We start from the raw sequence: 25,674 nt of genomic DNA, 5'->3' as shown, positions 1-25,674 counted from the left end.
GGGAGTGTGAATAGCTGGGTTTGTGTCCCTCCAGTGGGCAGCAGCCCTGGCCAGCTTGTTAGGGGCATCCTTCTTCCCTTGCAGCCCATCACCCTGCCTCTGGGATGGCGTGCCAGGAGGATACCACCAGAATGATTGTTCTTGGGATTTTTATATTGTCTCTGAGGGTTGAGAACAGTATCCAGGTGTTAACACTGGAAAGCTGCTTTTTTTTTGGTTGTTTTCTAGAAATCAAAGGGATGCTCTGAAGAGCTGCTGGAAGGCATCAGCATTGCTGGCAAGTAGACTCAGCTGCTGCTGCAGGGCTCCTGGCTCTGGGGTTGTGGGTTATTTACAAACAGTCTGGTTCTTAAAAATTACGTAGGGATCTGAAAGTATCACCCTGGGTAATTCAAAGCACACTCAGAGGGGTTTTCAGCTGTTTAACTTAGTTCTGGTCCAGCTGCATGATTCCTGTAGCACTTGCACCTTTGCATCTCTGTTGTTCATCTCTATTGTATGGGTGGGAGTGTGAGGACAGAAGTCCAGTGGCACAGTGGGGAGATGAGTGCCTAACTTTCCTTTGCTGGCAAGCTGGGAAGTCCACCCTCCTCTGCTGCCAGATTGGCCATTGAATAGCTGCATGAGAGAGCATGTTGCTGGAGGTGGGGGCTAGACCTGCCTTTAACATCTTCCCTACAGTTCTGGTAGTGCAGCTGCTTTATTTGATCACGTTTCCTGAATCCCAAGCTGCCTGATTCCTTAGGACTGATTTATTTTAATTACTTTTATTTACTTCTCTTAAAACCCCCAGTGCCTCAGTGGGGATGAAGAACCAGGGTACAGCCACCCCCTGGTAGACCGCAGCTAAATCCCTGTATTTCAGAGCTTGTTGCACTCCATGTATTTAAAGTGTGTGTGTACATTACAGAAAAGCCACAGATACTTCAGCAGAGCACACTTGAGCTTTTTTCTTTAAATGCTGGTGAAATTACAGCGAAAAGTTTTATCACTGGAGATTTATAGCACTGCCAACGTAATTCATCCTTGACTGAAACTTGGCATAGGAGGTGTTAAACTGGTTGCAGCCCATCATTGCTTTACGTGTTGTTACTGGATGTATGCAGTTTGGTGGCTGTAAAGAGCGAAAGGTTAGGAAATGGTATAGAGTTTAGCAGAATAGTACTTCCAATCCTTACATTGCTTGAATGATCTTGTGTTTTTCAAAGGGCATCTGATGTTTAGTTGAACTAGAAGAAAAGCTTACTGCAGAGCTTGTTTTCAGTCTTCAAAACCAAGAATAAAAGGCTGCAGTACAATTAAACCACTAGAGCTGCTTAAGAGAAAAATTTCCTGTTTTATTTCTCTGCAAGTACTTAGCATTTGTATTGTAATACTGCAGGAGAGCCCAAACGTTGAATGGCTGGGAAGTTATTCAGCGATGCTGGAGACGAGCTTCTGCTTGTTGTCTGAAGGAAGTGAAATGTGGAGAGTTGGCGAGGTTGCTTAAAAACAGCAAATAAAAAGGGGGGAGTTACAGGAGAGGGGGAGAAAGGGGATTAAATGCGTTTTAAAACCCCATACAGTGTTATGTATTACGTTATATAGACAAGGATAATTTGCAGGTTTTTCTAGGAGAAAGCACCTCAGAACAACTGTAGCTTTCCTGTATCTTGTCTGCCTCGGTGACTTGGAGCTCAGTCCTGCTGATCCACAGGACTTCTCATGAAGCAGCTACAGCTTCTGTACTTCTAAGGCACTGGGTATAAATATTGCGGACAGACAGGCTCCTGGGTGGGGGAGCGGGAGGCATATGGAGAGCACAGTCTCACAAACGCAGTCAGGAAGTTCTAGAAATACCCTTTATAAACACTGCATCCTACAGGAAGAACCTTAAAGCCCAAATAAACCATTTCCCTTTTGCCTATGTATACATAAACTCCACTGGCCTGGAAGATCTTATCAGGTCAGTGATGTGCCTTTTTACAGGAGTCCCTAAAACAAGTTATCTGATAAATAGCAACTTTTTTGTTTGAGCTGTTCACAGTGCCTTTATCAGCTATTAAAAAGCCCTTTCCCAGGAGTCACAAATCCTCCCAGGTCAGTTCATCTGAATAAGTGACTGGTTTTGATTAAAAGCCTTCCAAATGCAGAGTTGTGCGGATGAGCAGAGGCAGAAGGAGGGTGGGTGATATTATCCATTCAACTTGATGTGTGCGTGGGGGGTGGATCTTCCCCCACCTAAAAGTTGTGCTTACATGTATATGGTATGTGTAGAAATGATTAACAGACAGCAGGTAAAGGGGAGGCAGAAATAGGCTTATTCTGATGCCTTGGATTGAACTCCAAAAGAGCTTGTTGGTTCTGCGGTTGCCGTGGGCATCTTGCATGATGCTAGGCTTGACAATGTATGTGTGCTTGTAGTACAGGATGTTTTTACCCAACTTTTCTCCTGTATTCACCCATTAAAAATCTCCTTGCTTCTCTTCCAGTTTTCTTATTAGGCCCCAGAAATGCTGGTGCATCCAGAGGCTAGGATCTAACTGGGATCTCCCACTTTTTCGTGTGGAGCTGGCAGTTGATGTGCCGGTTGACCTTGGCCATGCCCATCGTCACCCAGCAAGCAGTTAAGAAGCCCTTCGATATCACAGCCTATGAATGAAAAGAATTATGGCTTAATGAAGCCTGGCACCAACCCCTCATTCGGCTTGGTTCTGCATGCACGCCTTTAAACAAGATCCCTGAAATCAATTTCCATGGCATGCAGAAAAGGGCCCCCCTTCACCCCAAACCTCCATAAGCAACAAAAAACCCTGTTCCCTAAAGTTAACAGCTGCATGGGTTATTTTAGGAACAGTGATCATAGAGATCTATAAATTGAAAGCCCCATCTGTGGCATTTTTATCTTGGATGTGAAGGTTTGGCTATGGAGCACTGAAATTGTGCAGTGCTTACTGCCTCTGCAGCCATGTACCTCTATATATCCTCGTTCAGGAAAGCGCTGGGTGAATTGTAAACTGGGTTAATTTGTTGATATAATTCACCATTCTGTACAAAAGTCATTAAAAAAGTATTTCTGGCAGCTTTGTTGCTGGTGGGGTGTTTGGGTGGGTTTTTTTTCCTCCTTCCCTTTACTGTATCTCTAAGGAAGTGTGGGCTACCTTTATCGGAGTATTGGTGGAATAGCTTCCCCAAGCTTTCATAAGGTCGAATAGAAAAAACAAACACTGCTCCTTATGGGAAGGAAGGGATGAGGAAAGAAGGGTGTTTGTGTACACTTTCCCATTCATGTTTTAAAAAGAAAATATATAAACTTGTGGAGTGGGTGCTGTGTAATTCATGCTATTACAGGAGCTGAGAGTCAGAAGCTTAATTTGCTTTCTCAGTGCTGACTTAAAGAAACCAAACCAAAGGGGAATAGCAGCGAGCAGGAGAGCACTTACTGCTTTGGTTTTGCCTCTATTGAACAAAATGCACTCCCAAGTTCTGCAGTGATTTCAACAATAAAATCACCACGTGCTTTTGCTTATCAGTTCTCTTTGGATTACGAATTTATCTGAGGTTTGTGTGTTGAGTTGGGGTAAGATGATACAAAGGAAAATGTGTCCTTTGTTCCAGCACTTAAATTTTGAGATTTCAACACGTACCTTTTGTGCAAACTTTGGTCAAGAAAAACCAGTTCAGTGTTGCTGGACTGTTTTCCTCTTCTGCTGCCTCTCTTGCTGCAGGAATAGGAGGAATCATTTTTCACAAGACCAGGTTCTGGTTCTGCATTGAGTCTGGTACCCTTCTGAAAATGCTTGACTGCAAGTAGGACTCCTCTGTATGTGTTTTAAGAAGGAAAAGGTTCTGCGCTTGGACTACACATGGTAGAGGTGGGACTAGAAATGAGCATCCCTCATTGAACCTTCTCCAGGTGATCATCAGCTCTAGGTCGCTAGTGGTGAGCCCTGGCTGCCTGCTCCTAATACAGACATTTAAAGCAGCCAGGTGCTGTGTTTGTCCAACAGTGAAGCAACCCCTGCCCTGTAGGTGAGAGTAGGAAAACCCAGCTGCTTTGTGAGAGGCTTCTGGATCAGGCTCTCTCTGTGGAATAGTTGGGGACAATGTATAAGATTTGCTCTTTGCTGCTATTAATGCTATAAAGGACTTACTCAGTGAACTTCCAAGGATCTAGTCCAAGAAATTCCAAGGATCTAGCAGCCTGGTCTAGTGGAAGGTGTCCCTTGCCCATGGCAGGGGTTGGAACTAGATGAGCTTTGAGGTCCCTTCCAAACCATTCTGTGATTCTATGGAAATTGCTGCTAGTGGCTGTGGGGAGCATGCCTGTGTCTGGAAGAGGTTGTCCTCTCAGATGGGAAGAATGGGATGGCAGAGAAATTTGTTGAATTGGTGATGGACAGCAGAAAAAGCACTCGTGTTTTCTGTACTGATTCATTCTGGTCTGTGGTTTTACAAGTTACCGTGATGTGAACCTAGAATCATAGAATCACAGAATCGTTAGGGTTGGAAAGGACCTTAAGATCATCTAGTTCCAACCCCCCTGCTATGGGCAGGGACACCTTACGCTAAATCATATCACCCAAGGTCCAGTCCAACCTGGCCTTGAGCACTGCCAGGGATGGAGCATTCACAACCTCCCTGGGCAACCCATTCCAGTGCCTCACCACCCTTACAGGAAAGAACTTCCTCCTTATATCCAACCTAAACTGCCCCTGTTTAAGTTTTAACCCGTTACCCCTTGTCCTATCACTATAGTCCCTAATGAAGAGCCTGGGCCTGTTGGGTCACCCCTTACTACAAGGTGCATGGGAAGGTGGCAGCTGTATTTTTCCTAGACCAGTAGAATCGAGTCATCTTCATGTGTGCAGGATGGCAGGGAATGTGCTTTTGGCTTCAGCACCAACCTGCAGTTCAAGCGCTCATGCCGTAGGTTCATTCTCATTGCCTTGCTCGCTTCATGTCACCCACATAGAATCATAGAATAGTTAGGGGTGGAAAGGACCTTAAGGTCATCAAGTTCCAAACCCCCTGCCATGGGCAGGGACACCTCACACTAAACCATGCCACCCAAGGCTCTGTCCAACCTGGCCTTGAACACTGCCAGGGATGGAGCATTCACAGCTTCCCTGGGCAACCCATTCCAGTGCCTCACCACCCTCACAGTAAAGAACTTCTTCCTTATATCCAATCTAAACTTCCCCTGTTTAAGTTTGAAACTGTTACCCCTTGTCCTGTCACTACAGTCCCTAATGAAGAGTCCCTCCCCAGCATCCTTACAGGCCCCCTTCAGATACTGGAAGGCTGCTATGAGGTCTCCACGCAGCCTTCTCTTCTCCAGGTTGAACAGCCCCAACTTTCTCAGCCTGTCTTCATATGGGAGGTGCTCCAGTCCCCTGATCATCCTCGTGGCCCTCCTCTGGACTTGTTCCAACAGTTCCATGTCCACATGCATGATGCCAGTGTGGCTGCAAGTGACTCCAGAGGTACAATGACAGCAGTTGTATGCAGCTGCTTGGCAATGCTGAGTTGCTGTGATGTTGTCAGAGGAAAACCCAAATCTCTTCTGTGAAGTGGTGGAGAGCACAAGGTCACGCTGAGCTCCTGTGTGCAATATAACCCAAGAGAGAAGGGTGCTTTGGGTTTTGCAAGTTCTTTAATTGGAAAAGGCTCCCAACAGCTCTTTAAACCTATCATTTTCTTAGGTGGAAGGAATAAATGTTCAGCTTCTTCCCTCTACTTTTGTATGTGACTTTTGTCAGCAAGAAACTTCTGCTGCCCCTGTGAACTTCTGAGTAAAACCAGCTCCTCAGGACAGAAAAGGGAAACTCCTTGAGAGCACTTTCCAGTGTTGAAATGCACCGTATAAAAGCACGTTTGTACATTTTGTTACGTGAAGGAATTCCTGGCCGTACCCAGCCTTAAGTAAATAGCCAGGGAGAGGTGACTGAAGCGTGACGGATGGCTGTGGCTGGTGAGGAAAGGCGCGCGGCGTGGAAGTCCGTGGTGCAAAGCAGATGATGAAGGAAACTGTGCTGCTCTTTACAGAAGTGGTGTTGTGTTAGGAGAAAGCTGTCCGGTGCCTAAAGCTGTGCCCAAGATGTCCTGCAACAAGTACGGAAAACACAGAAAGGTTCATCGATCCATGCGTAAACTTTCCTTTTGTGCCATGTATTCCAGGCTACTTGAAAACGATGAGCCTTCATCCGTGAAAGGGGTGTGTTGCTGACTGGATCTTTAGCTTCAGATTCTGGATAGAAAAAAACTTGAGAAGCTAAAATCCTTTTCTAGTGTTGCATAATACAAGATGTAGGAAGGTCCAACCCATATGGCAGCTCAGGCAGTCTAGGTTGGTGAGACGGCAGAAAACAAAGCAGGGTTTTCCTTGGATGGCTCAAATAGGAATGTGCCTGACTGAGCACCTGGTTCAGGCACCTCTTGCTGTATAATTCATAAAGGGGATCTAGAAATTCCCTTTACAGCAAAGGTAAACTTTTAAAACCCAGAGAAAACTTAAGACTGGAGAGGGGGAAAATATAGCTGTTGGAAGGTGCTGCCTTGCAGGGAACATGAATGCTGCTGTCCAAGAGTTTCTTTGGTTAATTGAGTGAGAGAAGTTGAAAGGGTTGTACATGCTCACAGCTTGTGCATATTCTTGCTATGTTGTATTTAACTTCTTCTGAAGACTGTATGCTTTAAATACGGGGAAAGAAATACCTAAAACGCTAACATTCAGTCTGTATATATTAGTTTTATTTTGGAACATCTTAAATACAGGAACTTTTTTTGCAGGGATGTGGCTTTGTCGTTCATGATCTAATTAAAATACTGAATGCAGTAATCTCTTTTGTGCTTAAGGAAGATGTTTGCTTCTGTATGTGGTAATTTCCCTCTGCAGGATAGCCTTAACTTGTCAAGAGTGCCTTGTTTAAAGGTCAGAAGATGGTTGCCATCTTCCCTGTGATCAAATGTGTGCAGGCAGATGTGGAAAAAGCCTCTCTGAGATTGGTCTTTGTGGTTTTTTTGTACAAAAACATGCAACAACCTGGAATGGGGATGCGTAAGCTTCCAAGAAACCTGTTTATATGAGAAGGTATTTACCATAGAATCATAGGATAGTTAGGGTTGGAAAGGACCTTAAGATCATCTTGTTCCAACCCCCCTGCCATGGGCAGGGACACCTCACACTAAACCATGTCACCCAAGGCTCTGTCCAACCTGACCTTGAACACCGCCAGGGATGGAACATTCACAACTTCCCTGGGCAACCCATTCCAGTGCCTCACCACCCTAACAGTAAAGAACTTCTTCCTTATATCCAATCTAAACTTCCCCTGTTTAAGTTTGAAACTGTTACCCTTTGTCCTGTCACTACAGTCCCTAATGAAGAGTCCCTCCCCAGCATCCCTATAGGCCCCCTTCAGATACTGGAAGGCTGCTATGAGGTCTCCACGCAGCCTTCTCTTCTCCAGGCTGAACAGCCCCAACTTCCTCAGCCTGTCTTCATACAGGAGGTGCTCCAGTCCCCTGATCATCCTCGTGGCCTCCTCTGGACTTGTTCCAACAGTTCCATGTCCTTTTTTATGTTGAGGACACCAGAACTGTACACAGTACTCTAAGTGAGGTCTCACACCATGTGTTTGGTGATCAGGAGGTAGCTTGATGATACAGTCTTCTGCCTGGGCACAGCCAGCAGCCTCTGCAAGGCCATGCCTTTGGTTATGATAGCTTAAGGATGAGGTTTGCAACAGGCTCCTTTAGTGCAGATGTGTGTGGTAGCTTCAAGGGTTGTGTAGGCTTTCTCCCCACGTTGTATAGCACAGCACTCTTGGCTTATGCTGCCTATGATTATAGCTGTGGTTTTGTGAATGCTTTGTGCCATGTAGAGCTCCCCTGTGTTATGGATCATGCACGAATTAGTGTGTCCATGTCATGGAGCAGCACTGGGGCAGAGTGGATTTTTGGTTTATTTCTTTAGCTAGGCAGTGTGCTGAACATGTCCTTCCTTTTGGCTAAAATTAAACCTTCTCCCCACCCCAAGCTGCCCTCCCACCCTTGGACTTCCACTGCGCAAGGCATGAGAGACATGCAGAGAGCGCCATAGGTTGGCATGATGTTTCAATTAACTATTAAATTCGTTATCCTGGGATATAATCTAATGAAGCTTGAAGAGCATGCTTGCCTCAGGTGAATAGAAGGCCTGCCTGAGCAAGCATTGAGGTACCAGGCAGGCATTAATGCGTATCAAAGGAAAAGCTTAATTTTAGCCCTACGAGTCTCAATGTGATGTGGCACCTTCAGCAGCCAGTGGATGTGGGTTATTGTGCTGCCAGCTTTTGGCAGGTTAGAGTTAATAAAACCTGTTACTTGGACATGGTGTAGGCACTGCTGGGCTTATAAGAGCTGTAAGTGCCCATTTCACACCAGCGTTTCAGGGAAGCAAGTGAGGAGCCACTTTGAGCTCACAATACTGCCTGCTTGGCAGAGTGTCACGAGGAAGTCCCTAGTGCCAGGAGTGGGATTTTTGGGATAGTCCCCGTGCCATCCTCCATACCGGGAACAGCTGGTCATCATAGGCATGATGGGCATCTAGGGTCCCTGGCACCAGAGCCCAGCCTTCCCTCGTGCTACCTTGGTTGGCAGGGGAGTCACTGTCTGCAATGGAAATTGTCTAAGCTGCTTGGTTTTCCTTTGTTGTTGTAATTGTTATATTTCTGATGCCATTGGCATACATCTGAGTTGCTGAAGTACTCATGGACCTCCAACACTCCTTGACTGAATGAATAAGGCCAAAACTCCCTGTGCAGCCAGGGCTGTGCAAAGCCAAGAAGCTATGAGATGCCCCAGAAGAAGAGATGTATGATGCTTACAGCTTACAGCTGTCTGTGTACTGTGTGTTCTGTAACCAGGGCTTCCAAAGCTTGGGAGGCTGCTTTGGACCAGGCACCCATCACTCTGTTGTGCTTTTTTGTTACTTCATGCTGGTTTTGTATGCTTTGAAGAAAGGGACTTTCAGAGTCTATCTTTGGGTATTGGCAAACAAGGGAGAAACACAGACTGTTGTATTTTGCTAACTGGCTCTTGCTTGATGATGCCTTAGTGGCTGGAGTCAGAATTTGGTATTTTTGTGGAAGTATTGTCGGGGTGTTTTTTTGGTAGCTCATCCTTCATCTAGGGAAAAAAAAAAAAAAGGGGTGAAGCCAGAATATCTGGGTGTAACTTCAGGGTTGAGATTACATTTGTGGGTGACATTTCAGGGTGCAAAGCACAGGGAGCCTTGTCGAGCACAGTATATGGATGCAGCTTCCCACCAATGCCTCAAATACTTCATTAGCCAAAGAGTGTGAACTTTAACAGCACTCTTGATAGCCATTTCCTAGAAGCTGGTGCTCAAGGGCTCTGTCTGTGTCTGTTATTATTATCCCAATATCTGCTTGTAATTGATGCAAGTTTAATTACCAGTGCTGTCAGTTAACATAAGGAGCTACAAGGTGGTGTAAAAACACTTTGTCACACAACCCCCTGGTACACTAACATATGTGGGAGACAACAACAAAAATTAGGACAGATGAACACCTGGTCTACTTGGATGTGCAGCAATTCGGCAGGATTTTACTGGAAGTAATCACTTGGGCAAGGGAATGGGAATGGGTGTAAGGCAGGTACCCACTAGCTAGCTCAGGTGGGCTTTTGTGCACAGACCTTTGCTTATCCCTCATCATTGGGGAGCATGTTGATGCACTCTGTGCCACTGTAGCAGCATTGACCTTCCTCTAGACAGGAGTAATGTGTGTGAACTGGGGTTTTAAATTGTTTCTGAGTTGGATACTTGCTTCTCTTGTTTTTTACAGCGATTTAACTGATGATACTGTTATAATCAGTTGCTATCCTAGTTGATACATACAAAACCAGAAAGTATGTGGCTTAGTAGATTCTGTGTCAGACAAATAGCAAATGCTTAATATTTGAGACAATGTATATTTATACAAGTGTTCCATGCAGTAAGCCCACGAATGGTGTCTAGGTCTTCATTGCAGTTGTGGTAGAGCTCAAATTCATGTGGAAAGCAGGGTTGACAGTATTGCGCTTGCTTGTTTTGGTGGTTGTTTTTAGTGCAGCTCACTTCCTCTCCCCATAGTTAGCTAACATCTGCTAACTAAATGTGGAAATACAATTTCTTAAGCAACAAATGCCCTAGTTCAAAGGGATCACTTCCAGTAGACAAAAATAATTCAACTATATATGGTACTAAAGAGCGAAGTGCCAAGAACATATTAGAAGCATAAATATTTAAACCTTGTTTCAGGTTAAATTAAACTTAATTTCTGTACTGATGGCTTTCCATGCTCTTGGAATTCTGCAGACAGATGTGAGCTGAATTCAGCTCTGAGGGTGGCATTCAGTTCATATGCGTAGCATTGGTTGCAGTGGGAATGGTCTAAATTTCTTGAAGGCTTTTGCAAGAAAAGAGTTGGAGAAGTTGCTTCAGAAAGTTCCTGGGTTAGGACAAATGGATGGGGTGTCCCTGTCCCCTGCTCTCCCCACCTTCTTTAATAGAAAAAGACCCCGTGGCAGCTTTGTGTCTCAGCCTGACTCACTTAAAATAACTTATGTATAAGATGCGTTGCAAGTCTAAGTGCTCCTTGTGATGCCACCATGAACAAGCATGAGACGTTTCTGAGGTGGAAGGAAAGTTAGTGCCTCTGGACAAAGCTGTGGTGTGTCTTCAGCTTTGGTGACTTGCATTGGTCCGAAAATACTTGTGCCACCAAATTGCTGCAGAAGCAGTGGTTTGCTCAACGTGTGCCAGCTGCATCCTTAGGGGGACAGTAACTCATGGCAGTGGTAGTAGCTTTTCTTTCATTTGAACAAAAACCAAAGCAGGAGAGTCCAGAACAGCTTTTATTGATAGCTTTGATATGTGGCAAAACCATTCACTTCCAGCAAGTACTGCCTTAATATTGAGTATTACAGTAAATACACCGGTATCTGTGTATCTGGAGAGAGCGCCTTCATCCTGTGGCTGTGGGCGGAAATGTGACAGCAAAATAACTTGATTTATTGGTATCACCTATAGAACATTGTCCACACAGTGACAGCCCTTTCAGTGACTTTAAATGGGGTGAAAACCGAATAACAATGTTGGCTAGGGAGGCAGCTAATCCGTAATGTGCAGGATGGCCTCCCCGGATTGACAGCTCTTGGGACCTGGATGAGGAAACTCTGTGCAGCTGCTTTTGTGTAGAGAATAGTGTGACCTGCAGATGGAGGCTTTTGCCGGTATCTTAAGCTTCAGAAAAACAAATATTCCCTCAAAATAACACAAAAAAAATAAACTTCCACTTCTTCCTGTTTTTATAGTTCGCTTATTTCCTCAGTGTCATGGTTTTGTCTCCAGTACTGTAGATTATTAATCTTCAGAGGATCAGGACCTTCATAGAAGTATTTCCTGTACATGTTTATCTGTCTCTTTAACAAATCAGTATCTACTTGTTCTCTTCTGAATTTTCCTTCAAATAATGGGAAGCTCTCCCTTAGTAATAAGGCTTTTTGCTAAAAAAAAAAAGTCTAAATGAATCACTGCCAGGGGTTAAAGTACCTTTTGTATGACTTAGTTGATGGCATCCTTTAGGACATCTGCAAGTAGTACCAAATTCCAGAGGTCACTGTCTTCGTGTTGGTTTTGGCAAAGCACTGTTTCAGCTAAACTTCATTTATTTAGTTGTAAGTGCATCTGGAGGTCTCCTGTCCAAGTGTTACTTGGTCTTGTAGAAGAGGGATGCTGCTGTGTATAGAGCTGCTTCTGAGATGGCTATGGATTCCCACATAATTTATTAGTAAGGTCATCATTGGCCCTTGATCAACAAAGAATGCCCATTTCATACGTGCAGCTCTTGCATTGTTGTGTTACAGTGGGATGGAGGCAATCTTTTCAGCCACTACACTACTAACATAGCTAATCTCAACTCAGTTTGTAAATACATACATTATATATGTGCACTTAAACATATTCCTCCTAAAACCTGCATGCATGCATGTGGTGGAGGGGAGCTCAGCTCCGAAGTTCTCCACGGACTCATTACAGCCTGAGCACATCTGGACAGGCTGAAGTGAGGATGTGGTTTCTCCCTTCTACCTCAAAATTGATGGTGTGCATCATCCATGCATCTCCAAGGGAGAGCGCTGGATTGGGATGAGTAGCTGTCTTTCCACCTTGGCTTTCCATTTCAGACGGAGGTCAGCATCTAACTCCATCACTGAATCTGCTGAAGCTGGGTCTGTTACACTTGTAAGCCAACCTTCGTGCTGGTACTACCTTGGGTTTCCGCAGCATGCACAGGATTACATCTATCTCCACAGCATCTTTGTAGTGTTTGCCTGGCGGCGCCTCTAGTGCTGTCCCCATGGTGGAGGAAACATGGATTGGGCGCCTGCCTCATCATAGGGCTAACATTAAGAAAAAGGCATCCATGGATGGAGGCATAACTTTTTGAATTGCCCCTTGTCCCACCTCACAAATTAATACTGGAAATGGTACTTGATCAGGAAAGCTGGGGTTTTTTTGGTTGTTCGGCTTTGGTTTGTGTTCTGTTGTGTTTTTGGGAGGGGGAAGGTGAAGTTCAGACAGCTTGTGATTTCCCATCACAGTGCAGATTGTTTAGCCAAACTCATATTCAGCTTGCTTTGGGAGAATGTGTACGTATTTCTTCCCCTTAGCACACCAAAATGCCATTGCTGTTTTCTCTGAATATTAATTTCTAGCTGACAACAAGGCCTTGCAGTCTTGGCATGTCGTGCTTCCGCCGCTTGCTTGTCTGGGAGCCAAAACGTCCCTCTGGAGTGCTGGGCGTGGAGCTGCCTTTCCTTTGCACGAACGCAGCGGAGACCCATCTTCAGACCAAAGATTTGTAATTTCTCTTGCTCCCAAATATTGGTGGACGTAGTGGCAAAGGCAGGTAAATCTAAGCAAGGAGATCAGAGACGCACAATGCAACTGGTTGAAACCGCCTTAAGGAACGAGAAAACCCAAGTTTGTAGATGGGGCGTTGAAAGATAAGCGTGCACCTCCTGTCGATATTGTGTCCTTGGTAAACAGGAACTAAAACCTGAGTTAAATCTGAGTTTAAGGGGAGGAGAAGTAAAAAACCCAACTTATTTTGGATTGAGATAAATTGCGGTTCTATTATCATCTGCTGAACATGCATAGAGTGGTTGTAACACAGCTTGAGGTGGAAAAAAACAAGTGGGAAGATGGGGGGGGTGGAAATTCAGGGTTTATCTGGTATATCTTCTTTCTCCATTCTAGATGCTACCTTAATTTACGGGAGGTGGATGACGTATAGCATAGCTGGGGCTTTGCCCAAACGTAAAAGGTGAATGCTTTCTTATTTCAGATCTTCAGCAAGAAGATAATGTTGCTTTTCTTCCATAGTCATTTTTGATGTTTTTAAAGGGTGTTGTGGCCCATTAAGTGAATAAACCTGCATAAGCTGTTACTAGATATTTTCTGAGTTTAGCAGTTCTTCTGGTCTTGTGTGGGGCATTGATGTTCTGGTATTCCCTGATAAACCCAGAAGATTTCAGATTGCAGCACCCAGTTTATACTGTTTGCATGAAAAACCCTGATGGGAACAGGATGAGAAGCTCCTTCACCATCTTTGCTGCTAAAAGGAAAGACTGTGGGAGGCTTCAGTCACCTTCAGATATGCCAAAGGACTCCATCTCCCTAGGCAGATGTACCCAAAACTTAACCTTTTTGGAAGCAAAAAACATGAATTTGCAGCATGTTGAACAGCTCCTCTGTCAGAATGAGAATATAAGGTGACCCCGAGGTGATCTCCCCTGATTGACTTCTCTGCTGTATGTGAGCAAAATCACTCTTGCCAGTGATACATTCAGCAGGCACTTCACACCGCCATATCTTCTAGCATTTAAAAGATCTGCCTGTTAAACCAGAGCACAGGAAATATAAGCTGTTAAATGCAAGTGACACTTGTGACCGGGCAAAGGGCCGTGGTAGGAAGACAGGCACGCAACTGCCTGCGGCTTGAGGAAGCGCTTGTTTGTTTGTGCTGTTTCCAAAGCCCTTCAGCTTTGCAAGGGAAGCGAGGGCAGCGACGTAAACAGGAAAGCTGGCTGCAGGGAGAACAAAGTAGAGGTTGGGAGATGCGCACAGTTGGGTGGAGGAAACTGAAGTTACTGGTGAGAGATCTCTGGCTGCTGTAGGACTTAAATAGTAACGTCAGAAAGCTGAATAATAATGCTGGATGTCCTGCTACAGAACAGGCATGGCAAAGCTTGCAGTACCCAGTGCAGGAGGTTAAACCTGCCCTGTATCCTTTCTGTGCTCCAAAAGAGGCAGGCTGCAAGGATCACTGTCATACATGAACAATAAAGTAATTCCCATACTACTAAAAATGAAAGCAGAATCACAAGCACTAACTATCTTCCTTTAAGTCTACAAAATAGACTTAAGGTTGTTCCCAAGAGCACTGGAAAGAGCTGGACAAGGTGCATTTTAAGGGCAAGATAATGTTTTACTAACATTGCATCGTGGTGCTTGCCTCTTGGTCTGCTGGATCTTGCTGCCTTTGCAGGTGCTGTAACATGGAGTCGTGAGACCTGGCATGAGGGCTTTGTGAAAGATAGCACCAACACTTAAAGCGGCAAAGATGATTTGAAATCTAGAAAGAAGACATTTGAGAAGACAAGAAACTGGATATATGTGGTCTGGGATATACCGAATTAGGCTAAGAGTACTTGCATGGGAAACTTATCCTACAGAAGGGGGAAGCAAAGACACAGTAGTTAGAAGTTAAAGGAAGATTGACACCTTAAAAACCCCATATTTTTTTTAGGGATGTTGTAGGTTCTTCATCACTTGAGATCTGTTGCAAATAAACTGGAGTAATGCATTTGTTAGACTAAACAGTTGAGATTAAAGCTGAAATGACACAAAAGTTTGATTTAGGAACAACCAGCCAAGTCAAGCTGTTCAACCTGTATTATGAGCAATAGGTGTTCTCAGGGGACCAGAGGTATGAATCAATTTGTGGCAATGATTGATCCTGGCTCGTTGAGGCAAGTAGCTCTTCAATGGATGATTTGAAAGAAACAGTTGAGCTCTGCCATCTGGCCAGTCTAGGAGATACTGATATTGCTGCAAAGAAAACACAGATCCAGATGCAAACTGTGGAGGGGCAGGCCATCAAAAGCACCTCTCCTCGGAGCTAAGTATTGAAGCGTGTAAAAAGGGAGGAGGAAGGTCTTACTTTTCTACCAGCTTTCTTTTTTACCACTTTTTTATCATGAAAATGAAAATTTGCCGCCCTGTGATGATCGAGTCCCTGTGACATGCATAAGGAAAAGCACAGGGTTAGATTTCCTGGAGTGTATTACAGCTGTTTGCCCAGGTATCAATTAGGAGCTATGGAGGAAGGGTTTAATTAGAAGAAAAGCACACAAGGCTTTTCCGGTGCAGAGGAGCTTGGTGCATGTCATTTGTGTAACCTCTTTTCTGGTCATGGATGTTTATTTGGAGTCGAGCAAGACGCTCTCAGCAGCTTCTCTTTGATCTGTCTGCAGGAAAATTAAATCCATATGGCCTTCACTCAGAACCTTTCTGCATCCTGGATGGAAATACCCATCTATACTGGGGTTATATTTTATTGTCATCCGTATGTACAAAGGTCCATTCATCTGTGAGAATGGCGTGTCTGTCCAAGGCCTAAGCTTTAAAACACCCAATAAAGAAAAAGGGTTGTTGCAAGCTGTCAATCACCTGGAGATGGACTTTTTAAACCAGTATGTAGAGAGTTGTCTTGGTTTGCACAGTTTGAAATGGCAGTGCTGCCTCCAACTTGCCATTGCTTATTTGTCATCTCTGTAATTTATAAACAGGTTGTGTCTTTGCTAGGACCCGGGCTTGTAATATATGTAATTACCTGGTGTCAAAGGGATGCCTGCACTAGTCTAGCTGGGATGATGGTCTGGCCGTGAGCTGCAAAGCTCTCACAGCTGGATGTTAATGGCAAGATGCTCCCACCATGCTGGTGGCTTGCAGCTTGCCAGAGCCAACTGCAAGTAAAAAAAAGGGATGGATCCTCTATTTTGAAATACTGCAGCCTTTCTCTTTCTTTAGTTTTACTGGAGAACTTGGGGTGCATTTGTGTTGGGAAAGCATCATGTTCAGTGGCAACATCTGGGGAAAGTCTATATTGCATATAGAAATGCAGAAATGCATAAGCAGAATTGAGCTGTGCTGTCAGCAGATCTGCTCCTGCATGGATTCTTATGGACCATCTATCCCCCAGAATACTTCTCAACTGCTGAAGCACTATTCAGCTGTACTTTTAATACACAGGTGTGCAACATGGGAGAGCCTGACTCTGGTTTCATGGAAAATAGGGAAAGCATGGTAAATGGTGAGTAGAGAGGCACATTTCGGTGCTCCTGAATATTTAGCAGTCCCAAGCACATCGTAAAAAGTTTGAAGTCGTTCCTAAGAATCAGCTTTTCTGCCCTTTTCCCTGGTTTTGCTGTACTTCAGCTCTTCCTTGCAGCACGGCTTGAATGAGCACTGCATGCAAGACAACTTTGTGGGCAACAAAGACAGCACGAATGACATGGGCGTCTCTGAAGTGCTGGATGAAAAGCTACACTGGCCATGTCTGTAAAGTCTTTTGTTTGGGTTTTGTAGGTAGGTTGCTTGGTGTTCCCAGATGATGAGACACTGCAAGTTTCAGAGTGTCCTATGCAGAGCTGGGGCTCCGTATACCCGACAGCCTACGCTGCGCCAAAATGAAGTGCTGAAACGTCTTTTTGCCTGGCTCACAGGCTGCCAGGGCTTGGTCCTGTGTGTTGTGCTAATGTTGTGCTGCAGAAGTTCAGCCCGTTAATGCAACTGGCATTAACGAGGTGCCTGAATTTCATTCTCTTAGTCACAGTCACAGCAGCTACAGTGATAATGGGCTCCTCTTGCTCTGACCACAGTTTTGGCTCTTTGAACTGTGCTTGTAGTTGGCCAGTAGGCAGCAGAAAGCAGATCCGTTGCCTTGTTGGCTATCCAGTTGCAATGTTTACTTTGGATTTCTAATAGCAAAGCCCTGTAGCAGCGTGCCTCCCATTGGAAACTGGGGAAAATGTTCATTTGTTAAGAGCAGCCACTCATCAGTCCAAGGTAGGAAATGCACAAAAGCTTTGGAGGGTATTTCGGTGTAGCACCAAGCTACTAGGGATGGATGTGCTAAAGTGTACAGGACAGGGTAGTATTTAAGGGGGAAAATAATAGTAATTAAAAGAAAAAAAAAGAGTTCAGCAGTATTGCCAAGCCTGGAGCTGAGGTCTGTTAGCTTAGCCTTGACTTTAAATAACATAACCCAACCAGTGATTCAGTTGATGCTCACAACTATCCGGTGACTTGATACCCACTTCCTTTCAGAGAAAACCCTTGAGAGTAGGGCTTGAAGCCAGCTGCATTTGGTGGTAGTGATGGTGGTTCTTGACTGATGCAACTTCTTGGTGTAGACAGAAGGTCAGGGCTTTATTTGCATCCGTATGGGTTGAGGATGCTGTAACATTTGTAACAGAGCTTTTCTGTGTCTCATGTTTTCACATGCAGTGTTTCTCCCTACCTGCCCCAGATCCTGGCCCACAGCAAACAAGTGACTGAAGAAAATTCCAGAGTCATGGCTTGACCCAGCCATGTGTAATGCTGGAATTGTGCTTGTTGCTGCTCCTCCATAAGCTGCCTTATGTCAGTGCACACTCTGACTCCCACCGTGTGCTGTGCTTTGAGTGTCTGTGATGAGCAGTGACTGGCTGGTCTGTGGAGCAGCAGAAGGCAGGAAAACAGGGATGCTTTGGGGAGATGCAACTGCTCAAGCTGTTGTCTCAAAACCATGATTACAACACAGCTTATTCAAGGATAGTTTTGTCTTACACTGGGAGACTTAATTTCAGTTTCCACTGTCCCTTGGGAACAAAGCTTTACAAACTGGGCTTGCAGCAGAAATGGCCAGGCATCTTTAAATTTTCTGGCTGATGTTGCTTTGGACTTGTGTGTTGATTTCTTGCTGGAGACAGCAGAGGATGGAGCTGATGGGTGCTGTGTTAAGCATTTGAGGGTAACAGGAGTGCTGCTGCAGAGGTTGAAGAGGGAAGCAAGGCCCACTAAACTTTAAATTTACTTTGCCCACTAAATTAAGTTCATTATGAGAGGGTAGTGAGACACTGGGACAGGTTTGGATGAGGCTAGTGGGAAGTGTCCTTGTCCATAGCAGGGGAACTGGAACTACTTGAGCTTTGCAACCCTTCCAACCCAAACTATTCCGTGGTTCCATGTTTCTGTGACTTCTTTACGTTGTGTATTGAAATAGAGTATATGCAGCTATCACTTGATCCCACTGGAACAAACCTGAAACGCTGTTGCCTTCAGTGTGACTTTTGACTGTAGCTTGATTCCATTGTTGTTACAAAATCCAGCCAAGCTGCACATAGGTGCCTGCAGATACACCTTCACGTGCTTGGTGGGTGCTGGAAAGCAGCAGTGTCTGTCCTGGTGCCTCAGGATGTCCTCAGCATCCTCTGTGCACCTTGGCCTCTGTGCACTGAAAATGGGTTCAAGCCTTGGTGGTCTCAAGCTCGGTGTTTCCATGGTCCAAACATGAAGTTTTCAAGATCCGGTGTGATTTTAGGTTATTTTGTCTGTAAAATGGGGCTGTATCTCTCCTAAAGGATGCTTTTAGTTAGCATCACCTCAGCCACCGTTGTCCATCCTAGGGGAAAAAGGTATTTTTGCCCCAGTTGAGGTTTAAAACACTTTGGATTTAAGGAAGGCAGAGGCAGCTGTGCCTGGAAACACTTAAATTAGCTTTCCCCCATCCCTGCGCCTGCCTAATCATCAGTGTAGATTAGTTCAGAAACCGGGCAAGTATTTTTAGAAGCTGCTTTCAGAGCCCCAATGTCACAATTTTATTCTCGTCGTCGGTGCTGAGGCAGTTCTTGAGCAACATTTCTGCTTTAAAGAAGCGGGAGGACATTTAGGGATGATCCTGTAACTTGAATGGGGAGCACACGCTGCCTGGTGAGGAGATAAAGCAATACTGAAAGCTTTTGAGGAGTGAGTGCTTGAGCCCGACTGCCCAAAGTGAAGCAGGGTGTTGCTGTTTTGGCACTGCGGTTGGCTGGACTGCCTGCAGAGGTAGGGTGTACAAGGACCTGCAGCTGATACTTATTAATACCAACTTGTTGCGAACTGAAAGCACTTAAAACCCTGTTGAAAGCCGCAATGGAGTCGAACGCTGCCCCCAAGCCTATTGAGTTGTTTGAACCCTTGTTCGCAGCGCTGCGTTAGCAGCTTTTGGGGAATAAAGTGCAGCCAGGGTTACCGGAGGAGATGACGCCCGGTTCAACTTTGGACCTGTTTGCAGTGCTGGGTGAGCAAGTGACGTGCCTGCCGCTCTGGTGCAACCTCTGGGCAGCGTGTTTGCTCTGTCAGCTCCTGCCGAACGCCCCCGTTATTAGTTTATGGCGGTTGTATCATAATCACTCTATTTTTTTTTCCAGCCTATAACCGGGGTGGGGAAGCAAAGCAAGGATCTTTGGTCTGTGCGTGCGCGTGTGCTCTCGGAGCCGGGAGGAGGATGTTGGGAATGAGTAATGGTCCGGCCGGAGCTGTAATGTGCAGAATACCTCTGGGATGACTCACCCGGTACAATGCAGCACATCCCTCAAGGAGACTGAATCACGCATGGGGGGAAGCCGCTGGCTCGGCGGCAGCAGCCAGCTGGGACTTGGGGCAGCCAACACTGATCCAGAGGCTGGTAGTGGCAGTGATGGTAGAATGGAGCAACCGGGGTGTAAAATGTAGAGGAAATGGCATCCCCCAGCAGGTACGTGTGCATGCTCCCACCGGGTGTAATTTCATGTTTTCTTACTCTTCTTATTTTCCTCTGCCTCCCCCCATCTGCCCCCACAGCCCTTCTGAATCTCTTCTAAATCAGCATGTAATTCATCAGTGAATATGGATGACTGTGAAACACAGGCTTTCTTTGATGGTTACAGATCAAATTCTTTGAGAAGTAAGGCTTTAACGTGCACCCTCTCTTAAACACCGAGAGGAAAATAGATGCGGCTTCCCTTGATGTCCCTCTCCATGGACACTTTATAGGGTAGGGAGGTTAAAGAGAGGTGGAAGGCCAAAAAAATTTATATCCATGTTGGTTTTGATATAGTTAAGACTGTCTTCTTTTGGTTTATTTCTTTAAATGCATTTACCTGGCAAAAGATAAAACCCCTTTAGACTTAGAGCACAATTATCCGTCCTCCATTCTCTGGTAGAAATTCAGCTGGAATTGAGTCATAGAAAATGTATATATATGTGCAAAATGCTGTCTTCCCTTTGTAGTCAGATCGTACGTGTCACGGAGGATGTTTACAGAGGGATAAATATAGTTGTGTTCTGCACTCATCAAAATGGAGGAGAGTGGGGGGAAAATGCATATGGCTTAAAGCGAGAAATTTGGGTTTTTTCCCTCTGTAAAGTTTGATATTTTTCAGCACTATTGTGTATATTTGTGTGTGCATACAGAAGCATTTTTATGGTCTGGAGCATCATTGATTCTGTAGCTAAGGATAAGTATCCTTTGCATTATTTTCTCTTGTACTGTAATATTTATGGGTAGTAGTATGGATGGGTAGCACTTAGTGTGCAAAATGCATATATGGGAGTAATGGGATAGCTCTTCAGACCAGCTCTTTTGTGGCATCATAGCCTACAGTGTGACAGCAAAGACTTGCTGACTGGGGAAGAGGGTCATGTGGAAATAGCATCGTCTTGTGAATTGAATGGATTTCTCCATTGCATTCCTCTGTAATTTTTGGCAGGCAGGATCAAACCTTGACTTTCATTTTGCAAAATAAGGAGGGTGATAAAACTTTGTAAACCTGGAATACAGTTGCTGGGCTTGTTAGTTTTGTTCTTTTTGCTAAATATCACCATTTATTAGGTAACAGGATAATAGGAACGGAGTGTGCATGGTCAATTTATGCTAGGAAAATAGATAGGGTAGGACTTAGTTGTGGCTTTGTCTGCAGTCAGATAGGGGGGAATCAATTCAGGATGCAAATCCCATGCAGCTACCTGTTTGGCTGGGTAAGCTTTTATGCGACTTTTGCTTATCTTGCGTGAGATGTAAAACAAATACCATCTGTCATGCAATAGCAACTTCCTTTCTCATTACAGTAAATGATAGCACTAATTAGCTTCCCTTGAAACCTGTTAATGTTTGTGTCCTTGCACAAAAAATAGCAGGACTCGAGTGTGCAACTCTTACCTGTACTGCACGCCGGCGGGATGAGCTGCAGGGCATATTATTCAAATACAGTATAGTATTAAACCGATTTCTTTTGTTCTGCTGCTCCTTACCTCTCTCCAAGGTGCACTATCTGTGTCATTATAATGATTTACGGCTAAATTCAGCCATTGAATACATTTGAAGAGAAGTCTTTCGGTTTTGGTTGGGTTTTTTTGAAGTATATCCTAAACCTGTAATTTGCCATCACTGACAAAGCAGCCGCTGGGCAAAGCTGGGAGAGGAAGCTTGTCCTGAGGTAACTCAGTTCTCCATGGAGGCTGAGGTTCACTGTGATTTTCTGGGTTATTTTTAAAGAGGTTTCATTAAATATTCATTAAGATCTTTGTCATTAGTGTGTCCCCCAGTGGTGTTGTGGTTGTCTTTTAGGGAGAAATAAACAACTTTTGGGTATTTGTGTAGCAAGGTTTGCTGTGGGGGTTGATAACTCTGACATGGTTTCACCAATACATTTCATAGATACTTCAGTGCGGCCATAAGGAGTAAGTTAATCAGCCCCTGATGCAGTTAGACTTTCATTTTAATCCAATATTGTTTGTGTAGTAAGCTAATTTCTGGGGATAGCCCTTAAAATCTGTGCGTTTGAGCTGCATCAGTGGATCTTCGCTTGCCCATCAACGTGTTTGCAAGCCCGCTTTTTCCCCTAAAGAGCCACTTTCTGGTTCATTTGGGGTTTTGCTTACATGTATGGCACTTTGTGGGATCACCAGGCAAGCCTGGCACAGGAGGAGAGGTTGTGCTGGCCGAAAACATGGGTTTAGCCCATGCAGGGCTAAACCACCCAACCCTACAGCTGTGTGGATAGCAGTTGTGTTACCCTGCCTGCGCCAAACCCTGTTGGTTTTTAGCACCAGATCCATAGGGATAGAGGGCCAAGGGCGCATCTGCAGCTGAAAATTGCTCTCATAGAATCATCCCCTAGTCCAGTGCATCCAAATTAGCTGGGACATTGCATTGTAAAAATGCACCGAGTGTTACTCTCACAGCAGAAGCTGCTGCTTTTGTGTGTCATTTCAAACATTGACATTATACCTGGCTTTAATATTATTTATATCATCGTGGAATCATAGGATAGTTCGGGTTGGAAGGGACCTTCAAAGCTCATCTAGTCTAACCCCCCTGCAACAAACAGAGACACACTCAACTTGATCAGGTTGCCCAGAACCACATCCAACCTGGCCTTGAACATCTATATTATAGTAATGATATTCTAAATTATATATATTAAGTATATATATATATATATATGAAACAGTTTTTCATATCCATATAGATGCATATAATGTGGATAGAAAAATTGTGTCTCATGTTGATATGTGTATAATTTTTATCTTTAACACATAAATATATTAAATATATATTAAAAATGAGTTTTCTGTGCTCTTCCTGGAAGGATCTGAAATAACCATGGAATTCTGAAATCCCACTTGAGCAAGTCAGGATAGAGCTGTTTCTCGTAAACTCAATAAAATCAGCTTAAATGCTTAACAAACGTTCTGGTGAAAGGCTTCCTTTGTTCCTGGTTGCCTCTGTGTTTAAGGGAGATGTGGAGGCGGGTGGCTGGATCATTGCAGGTGTCTTGGTTTCTTGAGAAGTCCTTTTCCTTCTGAAAAAAAAACCAAACAAAACTGCTATTAATCTTTGCTATGGAGGGGTTTTGGTTGTGCTACAGTGATGGAAGCAAACCCAGGCTTGCTGGGCACTGGTTGCAGAGGAACTGGCACTTCTTTAATCTGCCTTTGGACTGCTCTAGACCCAGAAAGGCATCAAGGAATGAAAAATCAGATCAAAAGATGGTACTTCAGGCTTGCTTCAGCCTCCTGGAGCTGTGTTCCTTGCATGAGGCCATGTATTGCATTGGAAGACAAGTCTCTGAGGGCTGAAGGTGCTTGAGCCTTTGAGTATCCCTGCCACATCACAGAATCACAGAACAGTTAGGGTTGGAAAGGACCTTAAGATCATCTAGTTCCAACCCCCCTCCCATGGACAGGGACACCTCACACTAAACCATGTCACCCAAGACTCTGTCCAACCCGGTCTTGAACACTGCCAGGGATGGAGCATTCACAACTTCCCTGGGCAACCCATTCCAGTGCCACCCTCACAGGAAAGAACTTCTTCCTTATATCCAATCTAAACTTCCCCTGTTTAAGTTTTAACCCATTACCCCTTGTACTGTCACTACAGTCCCTAATGAAGAGTCCCTCCCCAGCATCCTTATAGCCCGCCTTCAGATCCAGGACCCTCACAGTCCATCAGTGATGACCCTGATGGGCTGGGGTTTTTTTGCTGCACACAAGATTTTAGGCATTGCTCAGCAGAAAAAAAAACAGCATTTGGTAATCTGTGTGCAAAACTACTCCTGTGAGGTGCTTTATGGGATGTGCAGGTAGGACTGCGCATGCACAAGCATTTCCTTTGGGGCGGGATTTTCCTCTTCCAGCTTCTGCGCTGCTGAAGTTAGCAGTGTGCTTGGAATTCCTGCTTTTCCCCCCCTTTATTTTGTGAAATGGTGCGGGTACAAGCTGAACATGCACTGCAAACCTCAGTTCAGCAGCCAGGTGTGAGCTGGGGAGCTGGAAGAGAAAACTCCTTTCCGTTTCCAGAGGGAAGATGGGAGGAAATACTAAGTGCCAACAAACCTTTCTCATTTTGTTGAGACAGAAAGATATGGCCCAGAATTGAAGTTTGTAATGTTCATAGTGGTTTAAGATGCAGTGGCCCAGGACAGGCATATTGCAGGACTCCACCAGAATCTCTGGAGCAAGGCATGTGGAGATCAGTGTCTTGTATTTGCTCTGGCCAGGTAGAAACCAGAATTTCACGGATGCCTTTTTATTCTGGCAGTATTGGATTGGAAAGATGGAAGAGTGCAGGTTGCAAATTCATCATAGTAGGGGTGGGTTACATATGCAGTGGTGCCGTGTTCCTGGTGTGATGCAGAGGGAGGGCAAGGAAAACTTCCAGGAGTTTTCTACAGGCTCTGTTTTACTGTTGGATGTGACAAGAGTGATGCAGATGGTTTTCTTCTTTGCTGATATATTTCAGCAGGTTTAAAGCTGTTTTATAAATGGTACTGAAATATCAACTTTATTTTGCTGTGGTGCCGTGCGCTCAGTTTGCTTTCTAACAAAGCACTAAGTTAGGGTTTTGAAGAAGAAAATGCTGGTTATAACCTGCAAATATTTCACCCTTGCTGGAAGGTACATGACCCAAGCATCAGATCAAGAAAGTGAGAATCCAAAAATAGCAGTTTTTCATGATTTCCATCAAAATGCTGCTGCTTTCTGGCTGCAGGATGAACTCCAGAGGGGATCTGTGCAGCGTAATTCCCACCAATCACCTGGGTGGAACGGAATGGCTTTAACTCCAGCTGTCAGAGTTGCTGGGGCAGGGATGGAGGGCAAAGGAAGAGCACCATGAAGCACAAGCCAAAGACAGCTTATGCCCCAGTAATCATAAAGTTAAACTTGCATGGTTCCAAATACTTTAAATTGTGTTTAAGTGCCTGGTGTCTGTTGTTCAGTTGAACAGCCCATCCTGTGCTGCTGTTGCATTAGCAGCATCCTGCTGTCCTTTTGGCTCTTCCCAGAAATCTGGGAATGTTGATGCATTAAAGACAGCAGTCTAATTTTGAAGCCTGTTATATGCAGTTATCTTCCTGTCTGAGACCTGAATCTCCCCTGGCCTTGTAAGTTGCAAAGTCAAGAAGGGAGGAAAAGGCTGAAGTGCCTTACAGCAGCATGGACATGGGAGTTTGTGTTTTGGTCAGCTAGCATGGCTAGAGGAAGAAGTGTTATTGAATTATGGACCATGTCTGGGAAGTGTTTTAGATGCTAAATGTGACTCAAAGAAAAGGAGTAAATGTAGTGGGTTGGGCTGCTGTTGGTTAGCGGTTTCATTCCCTTAGGATTTTTAGACATCTCAGATGGTATTTGCAGTTGCTGTGTTTGAAGTCAAGTGACTGGCAGGAGGGAGCTGTGTGCTTTGACCTTCCTTTTTACAAAGTCACTGGCAAAACTAAAGCCTTAAGGAAGGAATTACTTGCCATTCAGTCCTAGGTGCAGGATTGCAGCTGCAGGTCCCCACCAGGCATACAACAAGGCTCAGGGCTTTGTGCCCCGCTGGTTTTGCTGCGCTGTGGTTGCTGTAAGTGAAGTGGCTCGTGCTGGAGAGCTCTGGACGGTGTCAGCTGTATTTTACACTGTGATTCATGCATGCTGAAGGAAAGCACTTTTACCCACCTTAAACCTCACCTGTCTTAGACACACAAATGTGCTGTAAAAGTGAGGCTATAGGTAATAAAACCGTGGTTCAGCTA

At 44.8% G+C, this 25,674-nt stretch overlaps 1 protein-coding gene across 2 annotated transcripts in view; it reads left to right on the top strand.

Annotated features, from left to right (window-relative positions):
• The window catches only part of SPRED2 (sprouty related EVH1 domain containing 2), a 65,316-nt gene that overhangs the window by 8,562 nt on the left and 31,080 nt on the right, over nucleotides 1-25,674 (top strand). Inside the window, exon 2 of one of the 2 annotated variants that reach the window (XM_057423424.1) lies at nucleotides 19,546-19,871. The exons of the other annotated variant lie outside the window; for it this stretch is intronic. Coding sequence (XP_057279407.1) covers nucleotides 19,855-19,871 — 17 coding nt within the window. The 5' untranslated portion in view covers nucleotides 19,546-19,854. The remainder of the gene's footprint in view (nucleotides 1-19,545; nucleotides 19,872-25,674) is intronic. 2 annotated transcript variants of the gene reach the window in all.

Source organism: Pezoporus wallicus, unplaced genomic scaffold (assembly GCF_028554395.1).
Source record: "Pezoporus wallicus isolate ANWC-B61680 ecotype Strahan unplaced genomic scaffold, APGP_CSIRO_Pwel_v1 contig_4191, whole genome shotgun sequence".
In the NCBI taxonomy this organism is placed as follows: domain Eukaryota; kingdom Metazoa; phylum Chordata; class Aves; order Psittaciformes; family Psittacidae; genus Pezoporus; species Pezoporus wallicus.
The sequence above is the reverse complement of the archived record's forward strand: the minus strand, read 5'-3'. Positions and strand labels throughout refer to the sequence as shown.